The 21,354-nt window shown below is 52.0% G+C and overlaps 1 protein-coding gene across 2 annotated transcripts in view; it reads right to left on the reverse strand.

Moving 5' to 3' along the window:
- Positions 1-6,688: 6,688 nt before the first annotated feature.
- PCBP3 (poly(rC) binding protein 3) overlaps positions 6,689-21,354 on the reverse strand; it is a 44,390-nt gene continuing 29,724 nt past the window's right edge. Inside the window, exons 9-13 of one of the 2 annotated variants that reach the window (XM_061459605.1) lie at positions 20,345-20,423; positions 19,581-19,640; positions 17,059-17,111; positions 14,267-14,436; positions 6,689-6,960 (exon numbers count right to left, since the gene is read on the reverse strand). In XM_061459605.1, coding sequence (XP_061315589.1) covers positions 6,915-6,960; positions 14,267-14,436; positions 17,059-17,111; positions 19,581-19,640; positions 20,345-20,423 — 408 coding nt within the window. In that variant the 3' untranslated portion in view covers positions 6,689-6,914. Of the gene's footprint in view, positions 6,961-11,909; positions 12,835-14,266; positions 14,437-17,058; positions 17,112-19,580; positions 19,641-20,344; positions 20,424-21,354 lie in introns of those variants that run through there. The other variant, XM_061459607.1, reaches the window with a different exon arrangement.

Genomic DNA, 21,354 nt, shown 5'->3' on the forward strand with positions numbered 1-21,354 from the left:
AGGAGACTTCCCAGCCTCAGCACTGAGGGAGGGATCAGGGGATGTCAGCTCTGAGTCAGGAGTGCACGAGGCACCTCTCCTCACCCTATCTGTGGATGTCGCTGTACCTGCGATGTTACCCTGGCAGCCAGCGCTTCATGTGCAGGAAGCCCTGCATCAGCATCTACATCCCCACTCATGAGGCTTATCCTGCTCTGTGGAGCAGGGGAGGGCTCAGGGCACCAGCCATGCTGCTTCCTGACTAAGGAAACTGAGGCAGGGGGACAGGCATTCCCATTGCATCCCCACCTGCATGGGAGCTGGCTGGTGTTGTCCTGATAACCAGGGGAGTCCCAGCAAAGGGAAGAGATGGAGCTGTCCCACCCAGGGATGGGGGCACTATGGAAGCACCACATTTTAGGAGAAGAACCATCCTAACTTCAGGGCTTTCTACTCAACCCAGCCAGAAACCCGAGGGACAAGCCGAGTAAGGAAGGTGGAAAGGTGTTCCCGGGCCCATGGGTTGGAACTGTATGATCTTTATGGTCCCTTCCAACCCAAACCAGGCTGTGCTTCTACAAGAAACGCCACAGACTGGAAATAACCCCCTTTCCCCAAAGGCCATGCTCAGGACTGAGAGCAAGGATGGGGTCCAAGTTGTCAAGCCCAGGAGGTAGAAGCAGAAGCACAAGCCCTTAGGAATGCTCGAGATGAGGATCTTCCCATCCTGTAGGGTGGCAGGACCTGCATCTCCATGGCCAGTACTGAAGATGAGTGCTACCCTGCTGAACTCAGACCCAGAAGCAGTACAGCCAAAGCCTTTATCCACATCAACACAAGTTTGGGTGCATCTGCAGAAGCTGATGTTAAAACCAAGGAAAGGGGAGAAAGATGAACACCCCTGCACCCTTTTAGGTCCTTCTGAGCTTTGGAGAGCCTCAGAGTGCCATGTGCTTTGGCTGAGGGGAAGTCAGACTAACAGGGCTCCCTGATGGAAGGAGGACGGGCAGCATCAGGGGGTGACCCATCTCCGTTCATCAGCTCAGCAGAGGCTTCCTATGAAGCAGCACACTGGAGACATTCCTTTATCTCTTCCTCTCTCTGAGAATTACCCTGAACAACCAAACCCCTCCTCAGAGGGGAGACTGAGATGAGCTCTTAGGCACAAGTTGGATTGTACACATTTGAGGGGCTAGGATCCTACAGCCATCCTGATGGTGGGTTATATCCTGCAGTAACCACAGCACACAGAAACCTCTCCAAGCGAACCATTCCAAACAATTAGCAAGTCTTGGGCACTCAGTTCCCTAGAAGCAGGGGGAAGGATGGAGCAGGCAGGATGGCGGGATACTGGTGTGCTCCGTGTGGTTGCAACCAGGGGAATTTCAGTGCTCTAACTGTGGCATCTCCCAGCATGGAGATGGGAACCTGGAACTGGGTCCTTCCCTGCTTTCCTCATCTCCCTTTGGTGATGAGTCTGCTGGTGGGTTCAATCCTGACTCTTTCCATGGGAATTCATTTCAGCTCATTTCCATGTTTCCTATGGAAGCAATGTTTTCCGTTTCAAAGTGGAATTGATGAAAGTTAAGGAAAGGTCACATGAAAGAGTTAACAGCAGAAAAGGGGAACCAAAGTATTCCTTTCCCAATCCCTGGGAGGAGAACAAGCAAAGATTCTCTCCCAAATGCACTTCCTTTCCTGCACCCAGCTTGGTCTGGAATTGTACTGGAAGTTTGTTGCTTGCTGTGCAAAGCAGTGCTGTGGTGGGACTTGGGATGAAGCACTGAGGATGGGTCACTCTTGCTCATCTCTATGGCACTCTGGAGGGATGCTGGTAGATGGAAGGGGACCTAGTGTGGCAGAGCCATAGGGCTCAGCTTTTCTGGCCTCCTGAAGAAGAAGGGAAAGGAGATGCCTTAGGTTTTGGGATGTGATGATGTGCTGTGAGGCACAGTGATTGCGACACCCCTGGGGTCAGCCTGCAAACTGCTTCCCAGCTGCCATAGAATCCCAGAGTGGCTTGAGTTGGAAGGGACCTTAAAGTTCATCCAGTTCCAACCCCTGCCACAGGCAGGGACACCTTCCACTAGAGCAGGGTGCTCCAAGCCCCTGTGTCCAACCTGGCCTTGAACACTGCCAGGGATGGGGCAGCCACAGCTTCTCTGGGCACCCTGTGCCAGCGCCTCAGCACCCTCACAGGGAAGAGCTTCTGCCTTATCTCCAACCTGAGCTTCCCCTGTTTCAGTTTGAACCCATCACCCCTTGTCCTATCACTACAGTCTCTGATGAAGAGTCCCTCCCCAGCATCCTTGTAGCCCCCTTCAGACACTGGAAGCTGCTCTGAGGTCTCCACGCTGCTTCTCTTCTTCAGGCTGAACAGCCCCAATGTTCTCAGCCTGTCTCCATACAGGAGCTACTCCAGCTCCTGCTCATCCTCGTGGCCTCCTCTGGACTTGCTCCAACAGCTCCATGTCCTTCTTATGCTGAGGACACCAGCACTGCACACAGTACTGCAGGTGGGGTCTCACAAGGGTGGAATAGAGGAGCAGGATCACCTCCCTCAACCTGCAATCCCCAACTGGTCACCCTATTTCCATGCTCAAAGCTGCAGGATGGGAGCAGCCGTGAGCACTGCTCCAACCACAAACCCCTCTGGAAAACGTGTGGCTTGTGGTGTTTCTGCACATGGTGATTCAGCTTCCTACAGCAGATCTCTGCAGGAGGAGGCAGCAGAGAACCCCCTCCGAGCAGGAAAGGATCACCTCTCCCAGCACAGGCAGGGAAGCATCACACAGCATCCTATCAAAGGCAGAGAGCAGTAGAGGAAGGTCTTGCACTTATCCAACCAGAAAGACTCCAATGGAAGAACCAATCTGCGCCATGCAGCATCTTCCAAACCCCTTGACATCCCTGCTCTCTGTTGCTTCGTGCTCATGGCAAGGAGCAGGACAGACAGGACGTGGTGTTTCTCCACTCACATCACTGGCTCATATGACCTGGCGTGAACTCCTCTGCTGTGCTTTTTGCCAACTGGGCTGGCCTAGAGGAGGAGGAGAAGGGGGGGAGAGCCCTTCCCTCCCTTCCTGCACCATTTGGGGACATGCTCTTCTCTTCCCAAATCACTGCCAGTCCAAGGAGGGGAGGTTTCCAGCCACTCTGCCAGCGCAGTGTGTATGGGGTGGTGGTGTTCCCCATCCAGCCACCCTGCAGATCCTGTATATGCCAGCACAGCTCCACCAGGAACACCACAGCCCCACAGCCAGGCTGGTGTGGGGTGGGTTAATGTTTTTCCCCGTTACCTCACACTGGCCTCTGGTGCTATGGAAAAAACAAACCATCTGGTAATAATATTTCTCTAAGAGCTGTCTGGGTCTGTGGGAAAGCTTGGCTCAGCTTCTTAGGGATGAGGAGTTGAGCTAAAGGCGAGGTTGCAGATGCGGTGCTGGGAGCTGGAGGGGAGGGAATAATGCTTTTGGGGCTCCTTTTTCTAGCCCCTTTGCAGTGCTTGAGGGGGGATCTTCTCCTCTGTAGTAAATGGAATGCCAGAGCATCACACGCTCAGGATGCTGGGAAGGTGAAAGAGTCCCGCTCTCTTCCCCTGCACTACAGCAGAGGCTTGAAAGTAAGCAAAGCCAAACACTTCCACATCCGTTTTTCCTCCTTTTCTCCAGGGAAAAACGTACATTTTACATTGATAAAACAGGAACAACCCAAAGTGGTGGCTTTTGGGGAGGGGCTTGGGAGCATTGTAGTTTGAGGATAAACTGGCCCAAAGTAGGAAGATCAGCAAGACGTGCAGCATCCTCCTCCGCCTCTTAGGGAGAACAGAAGTGCATGTGTGTGTGTGTATGCACATACCCAGCCCTAGGGACACCACTGCATGGCAGGGTGACAGAGCTCATCCAGAGCCTGTTACAGAGCACATCCAGGCAGGCACAGCATGAAAGCTGGGTGGAAAAGCATGCGCTAACCCCTCTGGCTCTTGGGTGGGGAATAGTTTCCATCCTCTGCTATAAAACACGTCGCTTTTGGGCCATTCCCAAGGAGTGGAGCATGCTTTGCCAGGCTGGGCACATCTTCCTGGGGAAAGGAGGCACCAGGCGCTCGAGGAACAGCCCTGGCTCTGGCCACACACCATGGGGTGGCACAGGGCTGCTTTGCTTTGGGTTCACAGCAGTTGGACCAGCCAGCATCACCAAACTGTAAGTGGATGCTACCCGGCATCATCAAACTGCAAGGGGATGATGCTACCCGACATCATCAAACTGCAAGGGGATGATGCTACCCAGCATCACCAAACTGCAAGTGGGTACTGCTATCTGGCATCACCAAACTGCAAGGGGATGATGCTACCCAGTATCACCAAAGTGAAAGGGGATGCTACCCAGCTGGAAACACTTGGGTTTCCCCTGCTATGGATTACAGCATCACTTCTAAGCTCCCTTCCCCTGCATCCATGTGGATGCTCAACAGCTTCTTTGTGCATGGCAGCACCCAGGACTGGTTCCAGCGAGCCCAGGTGGAAAAGGTGGCATGAAGCTGGAAGTGCTCTCCATCCTCCCCATCCACACCCAATGTGATGTTGTGCTTCTCTTTGCACCCCGGCCTACTTCCTACCAGCTTGTCCTGTCTTTCAAGTGCTACAGCCCAGCTCATCTGGGCCAGAAGACCACCTCTAATGACTCATTTAATCTCCTCCTGCTCTTGGGTGTCCTCCACTCCTCTGGATGTGCTTTCATTCCCCCCGTGTAGGCAGCAAGCACTGGGAAGTGCAGGGATCTATCTAGCTTGTTGGATGCCCTCCATGGATGTGCTCCCTGGCACAGCACAGAGCCAGCCCAACTCCTTCCCATGCTATTCCAGGGGGGATGAGCTACCCCAGCACAGCAGCAAACTCCCTGAAGTCCCTGTTAGCTCATTCCCAGGCTGTTTCTGCTCCCAGTCTTTTATACACTGTTTATACTCATTCTTTTCATCACTCCAACACACATCGCATCTCCTTTGAGGATGCAGCAAGGCATGCAGCTTTACACCAGAGCCAGATCCAGCCTGCAGCCTTTCTTAGAAGTCTAAACCAGGTCAGCTACCCTAACTGGCAAGGATGCCTTCCCAGCCCTCTCTAAGCAGTGCCAAGCATCCTCCTCTTGCAGACAGTGAAGAAGAGACTTAAATCACCCCACCATTCTGCTGTCCTCAAGCCTGTTCCTCCTGCTCATTGCTCAGCTGTGGCTGAGGCAGTAGTGATGACGCTGATTTGGAAGAGAAGCAGGGAGGACAACTATCCCTTTGGATACAAAGGGGCCTTTTAAAAGATACCAGGAGACATGAGCACAAGGCACACAAGGAGAGGCTGAGCTGCTCCATGCTGAAGCAGGAGCTAACAGAGGAGATAGCAGTCCAGATGCACCACAAAAGAAATCCCAGAGGTCATAAAGAAAAGTGTCTCCCTTTCTCTGCTTTATCCTTTAAGAGGAGCCACCAAAAGCAAAGGGGCTGCTTTCATCTCCAAACACTCACCCTTGCAGGAGGGATGCACTGAGTTCTGCAGCCAACTGCCCCCTATCAGAGAGCTGGAGGTGATGGGGACGAGTGTGGGGCAGCTGCATCCCTTAAAGGCTTCACAGGGGCACATGTGCTGTGTGTTTCAGCTGATGAGTCCTGCATAGGAAAAGCCAATGCATGCAGGTGAAGGATGTTAACATCCCTTCACATCCCATCTCTCCATTGCGGGCAGGGATTCAAGCCCTGTGCCAGGCACCCATCCTGGCTGGGTACCAACACATCATGGTGTGCATCTTCAGTCCATGGCAAGTGTGGCCTTTGCTGTGTTACCTCATCCAAATAAAGAGAGTTGTGAAGGAAAGCAGGAGCAAAATAATGTTTTTCTGAGTAAATTCCCATCCCAGGCAAGATAACAGTGTGTGTTAAGGATGCTGCCATGGATGCTTCCTGCAAGCTGGAAAAGGTGGCTTTTCCTCCTGGGGATATTCTGGGATACAGATCATAAAATCACTGAATAGTTTGGGTTGGAAGGGACCTTAAAGCTCATCTACTTGTACCCCAGCATGGCTTTTGTCTTTGCTTCCCTATGTGGCAGAGGTCCGGGCAGCCAGTGCTGGCTTCTCCTGGTTGTGTTTAAGCCCTAGGGCTGGACCAGTTGGGGATGGAGACCCCTGCCCTGCACCAGGGCAACATGTAGAGATGGAGGCAAAGCTGACTTATCATCATTATGGAGGGACCCCCCCCCGTGCTGGTTTTACCCAAGGGCATGGGCAGGAATGCAGGTGCTGGTTTGGGAGCTGCCATTGCGTGGGGCTGGATGGGCACATCCCATAGCTCATCTGTATTCCTGGTGGCCCCTGCTTCTGTTCAGGGACCCAGCAGTGACTCACACTTGTTATAAACACATCTCCCAACAGATAATGAATCCCGGCCCTCACTGCCTTTGGGGAAAGCTCTAGATTCTCTTCCCAGTGCTCTCCCTCCTCCCCTCCTGGCAGTCCTGCTCCGATGTGGGATTGTTTCCTGATGCTGAGTGGAGCCAGGCTTCTGAGGCCCTTTTTTCCAGCCTGTTGTGGTTTGCTTCGTGAGCTGAGTTTCCCCATTAACCCTTCTTGTAGGGGACCAATCGAGTACCCCACCCCCCTGCCTGTGGATGCCGAGCAGCGTGCGCATCCATGGGGGAACCACTTTTTGCTCTCTAACCACATTAAGCAACCAAAGCTTTATTGCAGTTACACAAGCAACCCACCAAGTACATTGCAAAGCAGCAGGGGAATGAGGGGAGATAAAGAAGCACAGAGAGGGGAGATGCTTGCTTGCAGAAGCAAATACTGCAGCACAGAGGAGAGGGAGAACCTCATGGGAAGCTGACAGCATCTTCAGGGGGTCTTCAAGCATCAGCCACGGGCACTGCATCCGCTGCATCCCTCCAGTCAAGCGGTGAAGGTGCTCTTCCCATGGGGATCAGGGTCTGGAGAGCTAGGAGGTCAATCAAGGGAGATGGTCAGGGCACAGCTGAGGCTACAACACTGCTGCTTCCCCCTCCCAACCCCTTGGTTATGGGGATGCATAGAATCATAGGATCAAACAGGCTGGAAAAGACCTCATCTGGTCCAACCACTGCTCAGCACTGCCAAGGCCACCAGTAACCCATGGCACTGAGGGCCTCATCTACACGGTATGTGAACAATTCATTGGGTGCTGAGAGCACTGGGGAACACTGTACAGCTCGGTCTGTGAACAGTAGGAAGCCTGTGAGCAGGATTTGGGCTTGGTGTTGCACTAAGGGGTAGCAAGAAGCCCGCCCTGCCCATGTTCTGGCTGCCAAGGAGCCACGGTCAGAGCACAGGGGATCAAGCATCACAGGCTGAATCTGCACTTCAAGATGCGCTGCACCATCCTGTGCATCTTGAACTCATTGCATTCCAGCCTGAAATAGTTGGAGAGGAAATCAACTTTAGGCAAGGAAAGTCATATCAGTATGCGACTGAAAAGCAGTTCTAAAGGCAGTTGGTCTGGGGTGTCCGGGCTGCATCTTTAGCTGCCCATTTGTAGGCACTCCTGAAAGAGATTTGGGAGCATAGCTGCTTGAGAAGAGCACACAGCAATTTCCCTTGGGAAAACCCCAGCACTGGCTGCAGCAGTAGCCTCAGGTTAGGTCATTGCAATAAGGGTGGGAGCTCCTTCCTCAAGAATCCCACCAAATGAACCCCAAACCCCGCAGCACTGAATGAGAGCTTTTGGATGTGCATAATCATAGAACCATGGAATGGTTTGGGTTGGAAGGGACCTTAATGCTCATCCAGTTCCAACTGCATGCCATGGGCAGGGACACCTTCCACTAGAGCAGGTTGCTCCAAGCCCCGTCCAACACTGCCAGGGATGGGGCAGCCACAGCATCCCTGGCAATGGTCTGCTGCCATTGTGCCCATGCTTCCTGGGAGCATCCCTCACACTGGAACCTCATCTGAAGCATCAAAACCCAAAGAGGCTCCAGACTCAAGCATAACTCGCCCCCTTTTCAGTCCAGATGATGTTAGGCACGGGCTTTCCTCCAGGAATAACTAATGCCACTGAGAAGGCTGCCTGCAGGGAATCAGAACCCAGCAGTCCAGGAGTGCCTCAAATACTTGCACATCTCAGCTTTGCCTTTTCGGATCAAAGCAGTTCCTTCTAGAAACAGCAGGCATGTTTTAAATCAGCACTGTTGAGAATGGGGCTCACAAATGGAGCTTCATGGCTCCATTCTCATCCTGTTCTCCATGTGCAGAGCATTGTTGCTGGGAAGCGACATTCCCGTGGTTAAGCTGCCTACGCAGGGCTCTGGGAATCCAGAGCCAGCCTGGGTTTGCACTTGGCTGGGTTTAGTCTGTGGGATGCTTTCCGAGTGACCTGGTGTCTCCTGTTCCTCTTTGCAGGACAACTGTGCTGAGGCTGAGTGGGAAAGGGGGGGGGGGCTTCACATCTGGAGTCAAAGGAGTTGCACATCTGGTACATTCAGTACTTCCTCAAAGTCACTGACTGCCACGTTACCCTTTGGATGGAGGCCTGGGGCTCGACACAGAGCACAGAGGATTAGGATCTGCAGCTGGATTTCCTTCTCTTTCTGAAGGGAAAGCAAAAATTAGCCTTCCCAGCAGAACCCCAGCTCCTTACAGTATCCAACATGGGAGCAGGGGAATCACATGGATGCCATCACCTTTCTGCAAGTCATTCCACCCTGAGCTGCAGTCGCTCCTACCAAGAGCTGAGGCATAGAATCATAGAATGTTTTGGGTTGGAAAGGACCTGAAGACCATGCAGTTCCAATCCCCTGCCACGGGCAGTGAGATCAATGGGTCTCGTGCTGCCAACCTCATCCCATGCTGCTACCGGTACAAGTGGAGAGCATGGGGACACCCATGGCCAAGAGAGCTGGTAGCCATGCATGCTTACCCAGGTGGGCTGGGGTGTCCCCATGAAGGTCCCAGCACTGATGGGACCCTTTTTGTGAAGTCCTTTATCCAGGTCTGGGGGCAACAGCACAAGAGGGATGTGGAGCTATTGGAAAGATGCCATGGAGCTGCTGCAAGGGCTAGAGCAGCTCTGCTCTGGAGCCAGGCTGAGACAGCTGGGGTGGGTCAGCCTGGAGAAGAGAAGGCTCCTTAAGGGGAGACCTTGGAGCAGCTCCAGTGCCTAAAGGGGCTACAGGAAACATGGGAGAAGGGCTTTGGACAAGGGCCTGTAGGGACAGGACAAGGGGAATGGCTTTAACCTGCCAGAACAGGAAAGACTGAGATGAGCTCTTAGGCAGAAGCTCTTCCCTGTGAGGGTGCTGAGGCACTGGCACAGGGTGCCCAGAGAAACTGTGGCTGCCCCATCCCTGGCAGTGTTCAAGGTCCCTTCCAACCCAAACCATTCTCTGACTCTTTCTTCTGCAAGCGGATGCAGCAGAGGATGATGTCCTCAGTGCCATAGGTTAGTGGCGGCATTGGTAGTGCTGGAGTAAAGGGTGGACTGGATGACCTTAAAGATCTCTTCCCACCTCCTTGATTCTGGTTCTGTGACACCCAACCGCTGCCAACATCGCGGCTGGAGCACGATGCACGCAAAAACCTGGTCAATGGGGACACCTAGTGACCTCCCTGAGGCTGGGGGCTGCAGCCGGGCTAGGTCGGGGCACATGGGCTGCTGGGCTCTCATAGACCCGGCATTACAAAGGGGTCAGAAAGGGTTTGCCCGAGCCCCTGCCATTCTTCCACCCCTGTGGCCAAGGATGAAATGAGGCTCTGGATTCATCCCATCCACAGCACAGAGACATCCCCCAGAAACCCTTCCTCTGCCAGCACTGGAGGGGTGAAATTACCCTTGCTAATGGACCATAAGCTTGAAATTAGCATAATTCAAAATGACTAGCATGAATACATGGGTAAAAAACCTGAATTACAACTCAAAAGTCTATGGAATTTAAAGAGAGTCCCTGGTTAAAGTCACCCTTAGGGGAAAAAATCTCTTTGTTTTTCAACTCCATCATGTATTAGATTTGCAAATAGGATCTAGAGGAAAAAATGCACATAACAATAGACCAAACACTGGATTTTGGGAGCGTGACCTGGGAAGGACATGAGGGGGAGTGGAGACCTTCATCTGAGGCCCAAGGGGCTGAGCAAGGACCTCAGCTGGCCCCTCTCTGATGGAAATCTACTACGTTCCATGGGTCAGGGGAAGCATCAGACCAATGTTTTCCTGCCAAAGTAACCATTTCCCACAAAAGAACGGATTCCCAAAGTGTTTGAACTGAGTAATACTGAGTTGGTTCCTTCCAGGAATATTGAATCATTCCATCTGGATTAAATGCGTCACTTTGAGAGGGAAAAGCCATGCATTCAAGCTGTTCTGTTGATCAACTGGGATGTTCACCTTGTATTGGATATTAGAGATGGGCATATGTTTTTCCCAGTGGCATGGCTATGGATGCATCCCTGGAGAATTAAGTCCATCCAAATGCAAATCCAAGATGTAGCACAAGTAAAAGCGAAACGCAGAGGCCTCCTTCCAAATAAAACAGCAAATCTTCTAAGACATTCCAAAGAAATCAAAGCCCAGTTTGATACATTCCTTGGGATTTTGTTATCGTCGTTGTCATCAACATGTTCCCAAGAGATACTGCAGTTGTTTAAACACCTCTTTCTCACACACATCTTAGAATCAAGGAATGGTTTGTGTTGGAAGACACCTTAAAGCTCATCCAGTTCCAACCCCTGCCACAGACAGGGACACCTTCCACTAGAGCAGGGTGCTCCAAGCCCCTGTGTCCAACCTGGCCTTGAACACTGCCAGGGATGGGGCAGCCACAGCTTCTCTGGGCACCCTGTGCCAGTGCCTCAGCACCCTCACAGGGAAGAGCTTCTGCCTTATCTCCAACCTGAGCTTCCTGTTTCAGTTTGAACCCATCGCCCCTTGTCCTGTCACTACAGTCCCTGATGAAGAGTCCCTCTCTGCATCCTTGTAGCCCCCTTCAGACACTGGAAGATCTTGGTTACCACGTGCCTCCACCACCTGTAAGATCTACTTGTGCTCTGGCATACAGCCTCATGCTCCCTACAACTGAAAGGAGATTGTAGTGAGGTGGGGTCAGTCTCTGCTCCCAAGGAACAAGGGATGGGACAAGAGGAAACGGCCCCAAGCTGCACCAGGGGAGGTTTAGATGGATCTGAGGAACAATTCCTTCCCCACAGGGTGCTCAGGCATTGGAACAGGCTGCCCAGGGCAGGGCTGGAGTCACCATCCCTGCAAGTGTTCATACACCATGGAGACGAGGCCTCAGTGCCACGGGTTAGTGGTGGCCTTGGCAGTGCTGGGCAGGAAGGAAGAGAAGGAAAGGCCACGAAGTCTTGGGGCTCAGCTGGAAAAAGCAATACACTGCCCATGTGGTACAGTGCAACAATGCATCGTGTGGCTGCTTTAGCTGCCTGGGTACATGATGCGTCCTGATCCCCTCATTTGCAACACAGGATAAACCCATGCACCACACATTTTGTACAATGGGAAACAAACAGCTGGGAAATATACGTGTTTGAGAGGAAGGAAGGATAAGTAAATCCTGGAAGCAGAAGGCAGGACCGGGCACGGAAGGTCTTGGGGAAGGATATGGGGCACAGACATGGCAGATCTGTCCAGACAATGGAGCATTGAGAGATGCTTATTGTTGTACTCTAAGTACACCAGCAGTGTTCAAGGCCAGGTTGGACACGGACTTGGAGCAACCTGCTCCAGTGGAAGGTGTCCTTGCCTGTGGCTGTGGGGTTGGAACTGGTTGAGCTTTAAGGTCCCTTCCAACCCAAACCATTCTATGATGATGATATTTTGAGGTGCGGAAAGATGCAGAGGAAAGGATAGGGCTGGAGATGGCAGGGTGATCCAGGAGAAGAACAGTCGGAGCCCATCAGTAGCAGAGCTGCACAGACATTTATTGAACACAAATGACAAACACAGCCAGCTTACAGAGCTTCCTGAGCTATCGTCCAAGGGGGTTGCTCTATGGGGGTTGTTAAAAGAGTGCTTTCAAATGCCCCTGGGGGTGTGAATCCTGGACGGCTGAGTTCTTCCCACTTCCAGTTGCTTTGTTAGTTAAAAAAGAGGATCATTCTGTGGAGGGGTGGGTGTGATCCCCTTCATTTAGTAGGAAAAACGGCTTGTCTGGACCCTGCCATGTTGCACTGTGGGTTGTGCATTGCCTTGGCTCCTGCATCCGTGCTCTGCATCCCAGAGGGGGAAAACCACACCTTACCCTGAGGGCAGGGATGCAAGGTGGCAAAGGTGAGCCAGGACAAGCAAAGCAAATGAAGAGGGAGCATCAAAGGAAGAATGGTGAGAAGAAGTAAGTACTCTGAAGCACGCACAGCTCTGGGTGGCGTCACAGGTCCATAGGCTACAGCAAGCACCGCCAACATCAACTCAAATGTGTAAGTAGCTACTATGCTAGATTGACACTAGAGACCCCATCATCTCCTGAAGTCTCACCAGCAGGAAGAAAACCCCTATTCCCCCCCCCCCCCAAAAAAAAAAAAAAATCAAAGCAGCTGAAGCAATAACATCGTACGCTGCAAACAAGGACCATAACCAAAGAGTTTGGGAGCAGCCTCGGGAGCACAGTAAGGAGCTCGTAAAGAAACCTTCCCGTTGTGTGCATATGTGTAATGAGACGTCTGTTTAGAGTCGTTAGTAAAGAAAAGAGCACGTGTGGAGGCAAAGGGGTAAATGTACAGGCAGTACAGGCTGGGTGTCGGTGGCTGGAGAGGGTCGGGTGGTGCGGAGTGGAGGATGGTGGGTGGAAATTAGAGTGCGCCCATTCCAGTGACCTCAGACGTCAGCCTAGAATAGACAGGGGCAGAGAGAGGGGTGGGGGGGAGACAAAAACAGGCGCTTAATAACGGAGGCAGAAAAGAAAACGAAGACCCTGTGGGGCAGTGCTGCTCCTCTTGCTTATACCCAGCTCAGACCGGGGGGGTTGAGTGCATTGGGGGTCCCCATGGAGGGGGGGAGCATAGAGCCTTTCTCTTCTCCTCAGTGCTGCCTGTGATAGAGGTGCAACCCACCAGAAGTGCTGGCAGGTGACATCCCAGCACACAGATTCATTTGTATCAGCGTCCGTCCTGCTGAGGACAGGCGGCTGTGCCTGCATCCCTGGCTTCTTCAGGTTTAAAGTGATGGGAGAGGCTGATGATGCCTCATCCTGCTCCCTCAAAGCTCTAATCTCAGCCCTCCCCAGTAACCAAGAGCAGCTCAGTTTTCTTTTCTTGCTCTCTCTTGTTTCAAGAGGAAGGGGGGAATATCAAGGAGCTGCAGGGAAAGCCACTTGGCCATGCCCTCCATCCCTCTCCTGAGTGGCTGGAGGGGTGCCATGGATGGGGGCAGCGGGACAGCAGGGCAGGAGGAGATGGTGGAGGTCTGTTGCAGGTTGGGGGCTGAGGTGGGTTGGGTGCAAAGGAGGAGAAAGCACATACAGATCTCGCTGCTGCTTGCAGCCCATACCATCATGAACGTCAGAGTCGCCACCAACAGCCCCCCATATCCTCGCACACGTCTTGGCTGGAGGCAGGTTGTCACACCACCAGCTCTGCCCACCACAAGAGCATGGATGGGCAGATGGATTCTTCTCCCCTTAAGTTCCTCATCCACAAGTCCACAAAAGCACACAACCAGGTCCATCATGGAGCTGGTCCCCACCCCCTCTCTCCAGTTACGTCTCCCCTATAGTCTCCTGCAGGATCCCTGGCCCCCAAAGGCACAGGCACCATCCCACCCCAGCCAGACGCAGCACTGGGAACCCTTGGCCTCCACAAAGTCCTGCTCGACCAAGCTTTTGAGCACGAAAAGGAAGCAATCGGGCAGTTCCCATGTCTTGCATTTATTGGACTGATTATATTCAGTGGATGGAGGAAAAGCCTTTGGGATGCCTGGAAGCACGGCAGAAGAGGTGGCAGTTAAGAGATGCTGGGATCCCAGCGAGCAGGTCCCAGGCGACGCCTCCCCACCACTTGTCTCAGCTCCAGCCCCATCCCCATCCTCTGCCTCATCCACAGGGGAGAAGACGGCGGTGATTTTGGCCACCCATAAGCATAAATCCTTGAGCGAGGAGGAGTGCCGGGTCCTCAGCCAAAGGCTTGGCTGGGGGGAGAGGTCCTGCTGGTGCCATCCGGTCCCCGCTCAGAAGCCACCCTTCATCCCAGCTGGCCTCAGGAAGCCCTTCCGTGTTCCCGACCACGCTGTCGGGAATGGGTTTGGCGCTTGGAGGGGGTCTCACCTGGCGTTGATGAGGTACTGCGCGAGGCTGATGTTTGCAGGGGTCCCTGTGATGGTGATTTGGCGCTCCGATGAGCCTTCCGTGGCGTTGGCGATTTTGATCTGCGCTCCCGACATCTGCCGAATCTCATTGATTTTGGTCCCTTGGCGTCCGATGATGCAGCCTATTAGCTAGAAAGAAAGCACGGAGGGGAAGGGCTGAGAAGCTCGGGCAGGCACCAGCCAAGAGCCTTCCTCCCTCTGTGACCTTAACGCCCATGCAAACAGGAGAGGGGTGAATTCCACCTGCACATAAGCACGGTCCTCCCAGGACCCATCTAGCAATCTGCTCTGCTCTGCTCTAGGGGGCAAATAGCAGTTGTCTGCACATGGTAACCAGCATCACTGAAGGGTTACACTGGGCTCATTTTGGTCTAATGCTTGCATAGACCATCACTTGCATGGTCTAATAACTGTCCAATGTTTTGCAAGGATGGGATAAGTCGTGGCTCTGACTGGGAAACTCAGAAATTCTGAAGGGGATAACTCCAGTTACCCCCCTTGTAAAGGTGGTTATAGAGGATATACTAGAAGAGGTGGAAGGTGTCCCTGCCCATAGCAGGGGGTTGGAACCGTATGATCTTAAGGTCCTTTCCAACCCAAACCATTCTAGGATTCTATTCATCAAGCCCACCACCTTTCCCCAGGGACAGCCCAACCCCAGGAGCAGGTGCACCATCCATAGCTTCACATTGCTCACACCATCCCACACTTCTTCTACCCCACTTGGGACACCCTCGCTGCCTCTGTTACCCCCTTGATCGCCTTTAATCCAGTGCAAGGGCTTGCTGGCATGTACAGGAGAGCACAATGTGGCTGTGGCACCAGCAGGAGAATCCTACTTAAAACCATCTTAAAACACGCTTGTGAAGAGATCAGAGGCTTGAATTTCCTCAGTTGCCCACCTCTTGAATTGTCCCAGTGGTCCTCAATGGATTCAACTCCCTCAGTCTTTGCTCTTGGTCATTCGGGCACCAAATATGGTTCTCTCAAGCACACCTGCAGCCTGGTAACATATAGTGAGATGTCCAGCTTTGCCAACACAGGCACAAGGTGTTTCTTCACGCCCTTCTTGGCCATCAGCATTTGAGCTCTTGTCCGATATGTGGGATGTTCACCTTGGCAGCTGTTGGATTCCTGTCACTGTAGAAGTGCAGACAACTACTCTTCCAAATGTTCACATCCTTTTGCCAGACCATGGGGCTGCCTTAGTGGTTTGTCCCATATGGGCCTGAATATACAACCCAGTGCAGGGCTAAGACAATATATCAAGTATCTCAGTGGGGTGTCCAGCCCACCAGCCACCCATCCTGGTATTCATAGCACAGAAATGACTCAGAGATGCTGCAGCAGATGAGATCAGACCTGCTGGGGAGATCTGAGGAGCCAAACTAGAACATCCAAGCTGAGCAGCACTCGAGTTTCTCCTGTCAGAAGAGCAATGAGATGTATGTCATCCCATTTCCTCGAGCGTAACCCCAAGCTCATCTAAACCACTAGAATATGCCTATAGACCCTTTGCTTTAAGAAACAAAACCTCTCCTCTGGCAGGGAGTGTTTCAAAGCCTTCAAAACAGGAGGCAGAGCTAAGGAGGCATGTTGCTGAAGGCAGGAAGGTGCAGGTGATGATATTTCATGCTGTGCACGTCTGATGAAAGCTGGGCTTGTGGTGGGCAAATGCTCCTGGATCCTGTGGGAACGCCCCAAGCATCCTTTCTTCCCACGTGGGCCCTTCTGCAAAGGGTTACTCACTATTCCTGAAGATGCTCCCATTGTTGCCAAGGTTACGGTTCCCCATGCTCAACCCACACAACAGATGTGGCTGTTGCAACTGGTTGCAGAGCTTCTTGAAGCCTTGCTACACGGACAGAAGCAGAGCCAGGATGAGCCATGTCTCTTGGGTGGAAGCAGAGGTGCTGGCAGTCACTTTGTTCTGCCACGTGATGGCCAACAGCAGGAAGAAGTAGCAATAGCAGCCAGACCCCATCAGAAACTCCTGGTGAGGCTGAAGGTGCTTGTAGGTGATGAAGATGGGGACTGAGAATGGAAGTCGTGCCCCTGCTTCCCATGATCCTGATTTGAGTGCAGGCTGGTTATCAACCAGTGTGGGCCAGTCCAGAAGCAAATGAGACCCATGCATCCAGCTTCCAGCTGCGCTGGGCTCTCCATCCCACCTGAGCATCCTCAAGCACCATCCTGGCACTGACTCCAGTCTCCTCCCAGCAAATATCCCAGTCCAACATCCACTTTACCACAATGCTTCTGTCTACAAGACCCAAAAGCTGTCTGCCATCAGTACTCAGATGTGTTTCAGTGTCCTTCAGACACTTGTGTGGCATTTGGTGGTACCAGACACACTATTTACTTACCTTCTCTTCACCTCTCCTGCCCCTGGTAACTGTGCTTGAACCAAAACAGCATCTCAGGCCTGCCAGTGATAGGTTAAGGAGCTCTAGTTTAATCAGGGCTGGTTCAGAACCTCTCATCCCCTTCCCAGTGTTGTCAACTGGGCATGTTTCATGAGCCCAGGAAAGGGAAAAGGAGCATGAAGAAGGACTGTACCTTGGAAATCTACCAATGGGGTAAAATCTAATGGGCACTTCATGCTGCAGGCTGATCCCCAACAGACTGCACATGGTATGAGTGAACCTGGTGAAGGGGCACCTCTAAACCTATTGAATGTGCCTGCAGCTTCTATCTATGTATTTACACACACATATATATGTGTATACACACACACTTGGATTTACTTACATCATTGGGAATGGTGAGTTCATGAGTACTGGCCGGGGGACTGGCATCCAAACCTGGGCATATGCAAGGGGAAAATGGTTACAGCTTGCAAGGCAGCGCACGGTGGAGCTCCGCTGCTTTCCCACAACAGGCAACACTGCAAAGGCTGCATCCTGCTCCGGGAATGGGAAGGGGAAAGGGATCACACACTCCGGAACAAGGAGAGGGAAGACAGTTGCTACCTGACTCTGCTGGAGCTGGCTGCCATCTTCCCCTGCACCCCTCAGGGATGGAGTGTTGTCCACACACCTTCTAACACAGCAGCACAGAGCTGCTTGGTTACATCAGAAGCACCCTGAAAGCAGGGGATCCAGCAGTGCTAGCACAGGGCTATGGGGCTCTTTTGCAAGTTAAAGCCCCATAGACTCTCACACTGAATTGAAGCCTGACTGCTAAGACACACGTGCTAGCTGGACCCAGGACCAGTGGTCCCTCTGACTCCAAGGGTAAGAAAGGCAAACAGAATGGAGATGTGCTTCCCTACGGAATCACATGGCAAATGAGCTAAAGCAATAATATGCTTCCTCGCAGCCTCTCCTGGAGGGTTCCTTCTCCAGTGGGAAAGGCTGGAGCCAGCAGTCTACATCCAGAGGGAAGAGTAGAGCACGCCGTAACATTCCTAGGTCGAAGCCTGCCTCTCCCACAGGTTTCCATGTCAAATCACCTCAGTGTTGAAGTAAGGATGTCCTACATCAGATCTGCAAGAGAGAAGCTGTCTGGTGGCTAACAGGAACTTACAGTAACTGCACAAACCCCCTTATCCATATGATATAAACTACTTTAAGAGCAGTGTGTGCGAGAGGATGAGAGACTGTAATGTCTGTATCCAAGGAAAAAGGGAAGAAGGAAGTGTAAAGAAGCACAAGGAGACTGGAAGTGTTGGACTACTACAACATAAGAGAGCAGCCACACGGATTCCTCATGCCTCATGGCAATATGTCATTGCCTTAATTGTGCTGAGCAGCTACTGCAAGCAGTGGCCAAGTTTTACCCAGCAGCAGTGTGAATTGATGTCTGCCTGGGTACCAGTGTGGTCAAACCAGATCTGAAACACTGAAACAAAGCTTTATGTGGCAATCCCATTTCAGCATCACCCCCAGAGAGAACAGTGATGGGCTCATGCATGATTCCCCAGTGCAGCTTCCCAGAGGTGCCAGGCATTGGCTTGCTGGATGTCGCTACCATGTGTTCCATTTGGGAACCACACAGAGAAGAGGAAACGCAGTGGATGGGGATGCAAATCCTCCATTCAACAGCCCTATGCTCTCCTTCTACCAATGCCAAAGCCTGCACAAACCAGCTCCTGCCCAGGTTTTATACAGCAGGCAATACTTAGTGCTGACTTTATATAGCACACTGCACTGGAAGGGACATCCCACCAGCCCTGGACCTGTCTTTCACACCAAGCCTCCTCACAGAGGCAAGGCAGACTGCACCTAACACCAAGCCATGTCTCTTAGGGTGTCCCTGCCTCTCAGCCATGCATTATGAGGCTCAGCTCAGGAGCAGCCTGGGTATGGCAGAAAACATCTTCTGAAGGGAGCAGAGCACTAGGGATGCATGCAGGGCAGTGCTGAGGCACCCATCTATCACCTATGATGATGGAAGCGCATCATAGATAGCATATCTAATGCTATCTAATATCTAATGCTCATAGATAGCATCCCCTGCCCTGCTCTTGGATGTCACCGAAGATGCTGGAAGCCATTGGGGCACACAGTGCCATTGTACTGCACCACAAAGGCCACTGGGGAATGGTCAGTCCTTCACCATTACCCAGAGACTGCTTATTTTAGCTTAGAGGTCCTCCCTGTCTGATATACACATGCCACCCCCATGGCTTTAATGTGTCAGGTCAGGATAAGTGCCTTGGGTGATTGCAAAGGGCAAAGCAGAGCATGCAGAAAACTAGGCTGGGCAGGTTGGTATCAGGACAACTGTAGAAGCTGTAGGGCCTACTGGGCTATGTTTGCTCTCTTGGTTAGGTGATGTCCCCACACTGGTTTGAGGCTTCTCTAAGCTATGTAGGTTATAAAAGACAAGAACACTTGGCATATATGGGTGGATGTGTGGGACATCTGACATCAGCATCTCTCCTCAGGGTCTCTAACAATGCAGCTCGCCCTGAATGGCTTAGAGATGGCTAAAACTGTATGTCATTTGTGTCCCCACAGGCATCTTTCTACTGCTTTTGAGCACAGTTTATGCAGAATTCAATGAGAGAGGGCTCACTCTGATGTTTCTCCATTACACAGATGGCAGCTCTATGCAAACATCAAACCACGTAGGCAATACACTTTTTTCCTTGGACATTGCCAGGCACGGCATTGCCCATTCTCTCCCTGCCCACCAAGAAACCCTATCATCTCCTCCACAACCACCACAGCTTATCCAGGAGCACAACAACGGCACAGTCCTATTCAAGAAACCCCATATTCCAACAGAAGCCTGCTGATTTCCCTGTAGCTTTGTGGGTTTTTTACCTGATGATTGGCCCATCAGATTTTGAGCTTCTTCGGAGGAATGTAAGGGCAGCTTTTCTCCTGAAGAGCAAAGAAGAAAGAGGTTTAATGCTTTTTGCCTTCAAGGAGATAAGCAATGTCACTTCATCTAGGAAGCTCAAAATATGATGAACATACTGTCAGAAAAGGCATTTCCAACCAGCACTTTGACCACCGAGCAAACAAAGGTGCTTTATCTCCATCCCCTGCACTTCCCAGGTCACCAGCTTTGGGAATGAAGCTGCTGAGCCACACCAGGACTGGTGGTCCTCCTGTCACTGCGGCTCCCTATGGCCACGGATCCTTCCCATTGCTGTCCCTGCTGTGGGGCTGCATCTGCCCCACTGGGCGCTGCTCCCCATAGACACTGGGGCAGCATCCCCAGCCAGCACTGAGCTGTTCTCCATGTGAAAGCAGGGATCTGCGCACAGCCAGGGATGCTGCCTCCTCTGGAATGGGAAGGATGGGAGCCTGGTGCTCATTGCTTCTGCTGGGGAAGCCAGCAAAGCTGGGAGCAAGGCAAGCGTGGAGGATTCCAGGCATGCACAGTTGAAACAGCTCACCCATGAGGACCATAACCCCCAAGCATCCATCTAGTCTCCCTGTTAACCTTTCCCCGTGGACATTGCAACTTCCAAGCCTTACTTCCCCTGCTTGCTTCCATTAAATAGCATGAGTTTAGAAAGAGAGAGAAAACTCTACAGGTAAGAAGAGAAGGATATCTAGAAAGGGCTGTGGGTACGTACCAGGGAAAGCGGGGGTGGTCTGTCCAAGGGGAGTAAAGGGGGTTTGCTGCATAGCCAACTGGTGGAGCTTGGTCAACTGCTGAGGGGTAGGAGGGACATTAGAGCTAAGAAGGTTATTGTCATAGAGTACAACAAAGTCACACCGAAAATAAAGAACCAAATGATAACGGAAGAAAAGAAAGGAAACAGAAAAAAATCCAAACCAGGAAGCCATGGTGAGGCATGGCAGAAACATTAGCAGAAGGACTTGGCCTGCGTATGAACGCAATAGAGCCCAAATCTGTTGCAGAAGTGCTTGGTCAGGGTCTGAAGTACGGTACCAGCCTTCCCCTCTTTGGCTTCACAACCTATGCTGCTGCTCGCTTCAGGGTAGCTTTAGAGCAGAGAAGCCATCTCAAAGGCACTACCAAGCATGTGTCAGCAGCCAGCAGATGCTCTTTGTGATGCTGGAGCTGCACCATGAGCATCATTTCTGATGGGGAAACACCTCCGGGTGATGGAAAATCTGTGGCTCTTACTGTCAGCTCATTACAAGCAGAAGCCCTTGAGCAGTATGAGGAAATAGGGGCTTCAGCTATGACCAGTAGGTATTACAGATCCTTTTATCCCTTGTGCTTGGGTAAGGTTTTCATGCCCCATGGGAAGTGGTTGCATGGAGAAGAGTTAGTTTGGAATACATTTTGTGCTTTGTTCCACTGCTCCACATTTAAAAATGAAACCAAACAGAACCAAAACCAATGATAAACCAAAAGAAAACAAAACCAAACCAGGTTGAAGCCTAGCAGTGAGCAGGACAGAGTCTTCCTCACATCCCACTTGGCCATATCATGGATGCTCAAAGGATCATGAAGATCCCATCACCCCGCAGACATAAACTGCTTGTTGCACCCAGCAAGCGAGAGGCAGGACTTACAATTTCAATGGGGGGAAACAATGCTCAAAACCTTCCTTGCTCCTCCAGCATGGCTGGTGGGGAGGCCTGGCCAGCAGCAGTGAGAGGGAAGCACTGG

The sequence above is a fragment of the Pezoporus flaviventris genome, unplaced genomic scaffold (assembly GCF_033815535.1).
Source record: "Pezoporus flaviventris isolate CSIRO_AGI_PZ_B2104156 unplaced genomic scaffold, CSIRO_AGI_Pfla_v1 ptg000001l, whole genome shotgun sequence".
In the NCBI taxonomy this organism is placed as follows: Eukaryota; Metazoa; Chordata; class Aves; order Psittaciformes; family Psittacidae; genus Pezoporus; species Pezoporus flaviventris.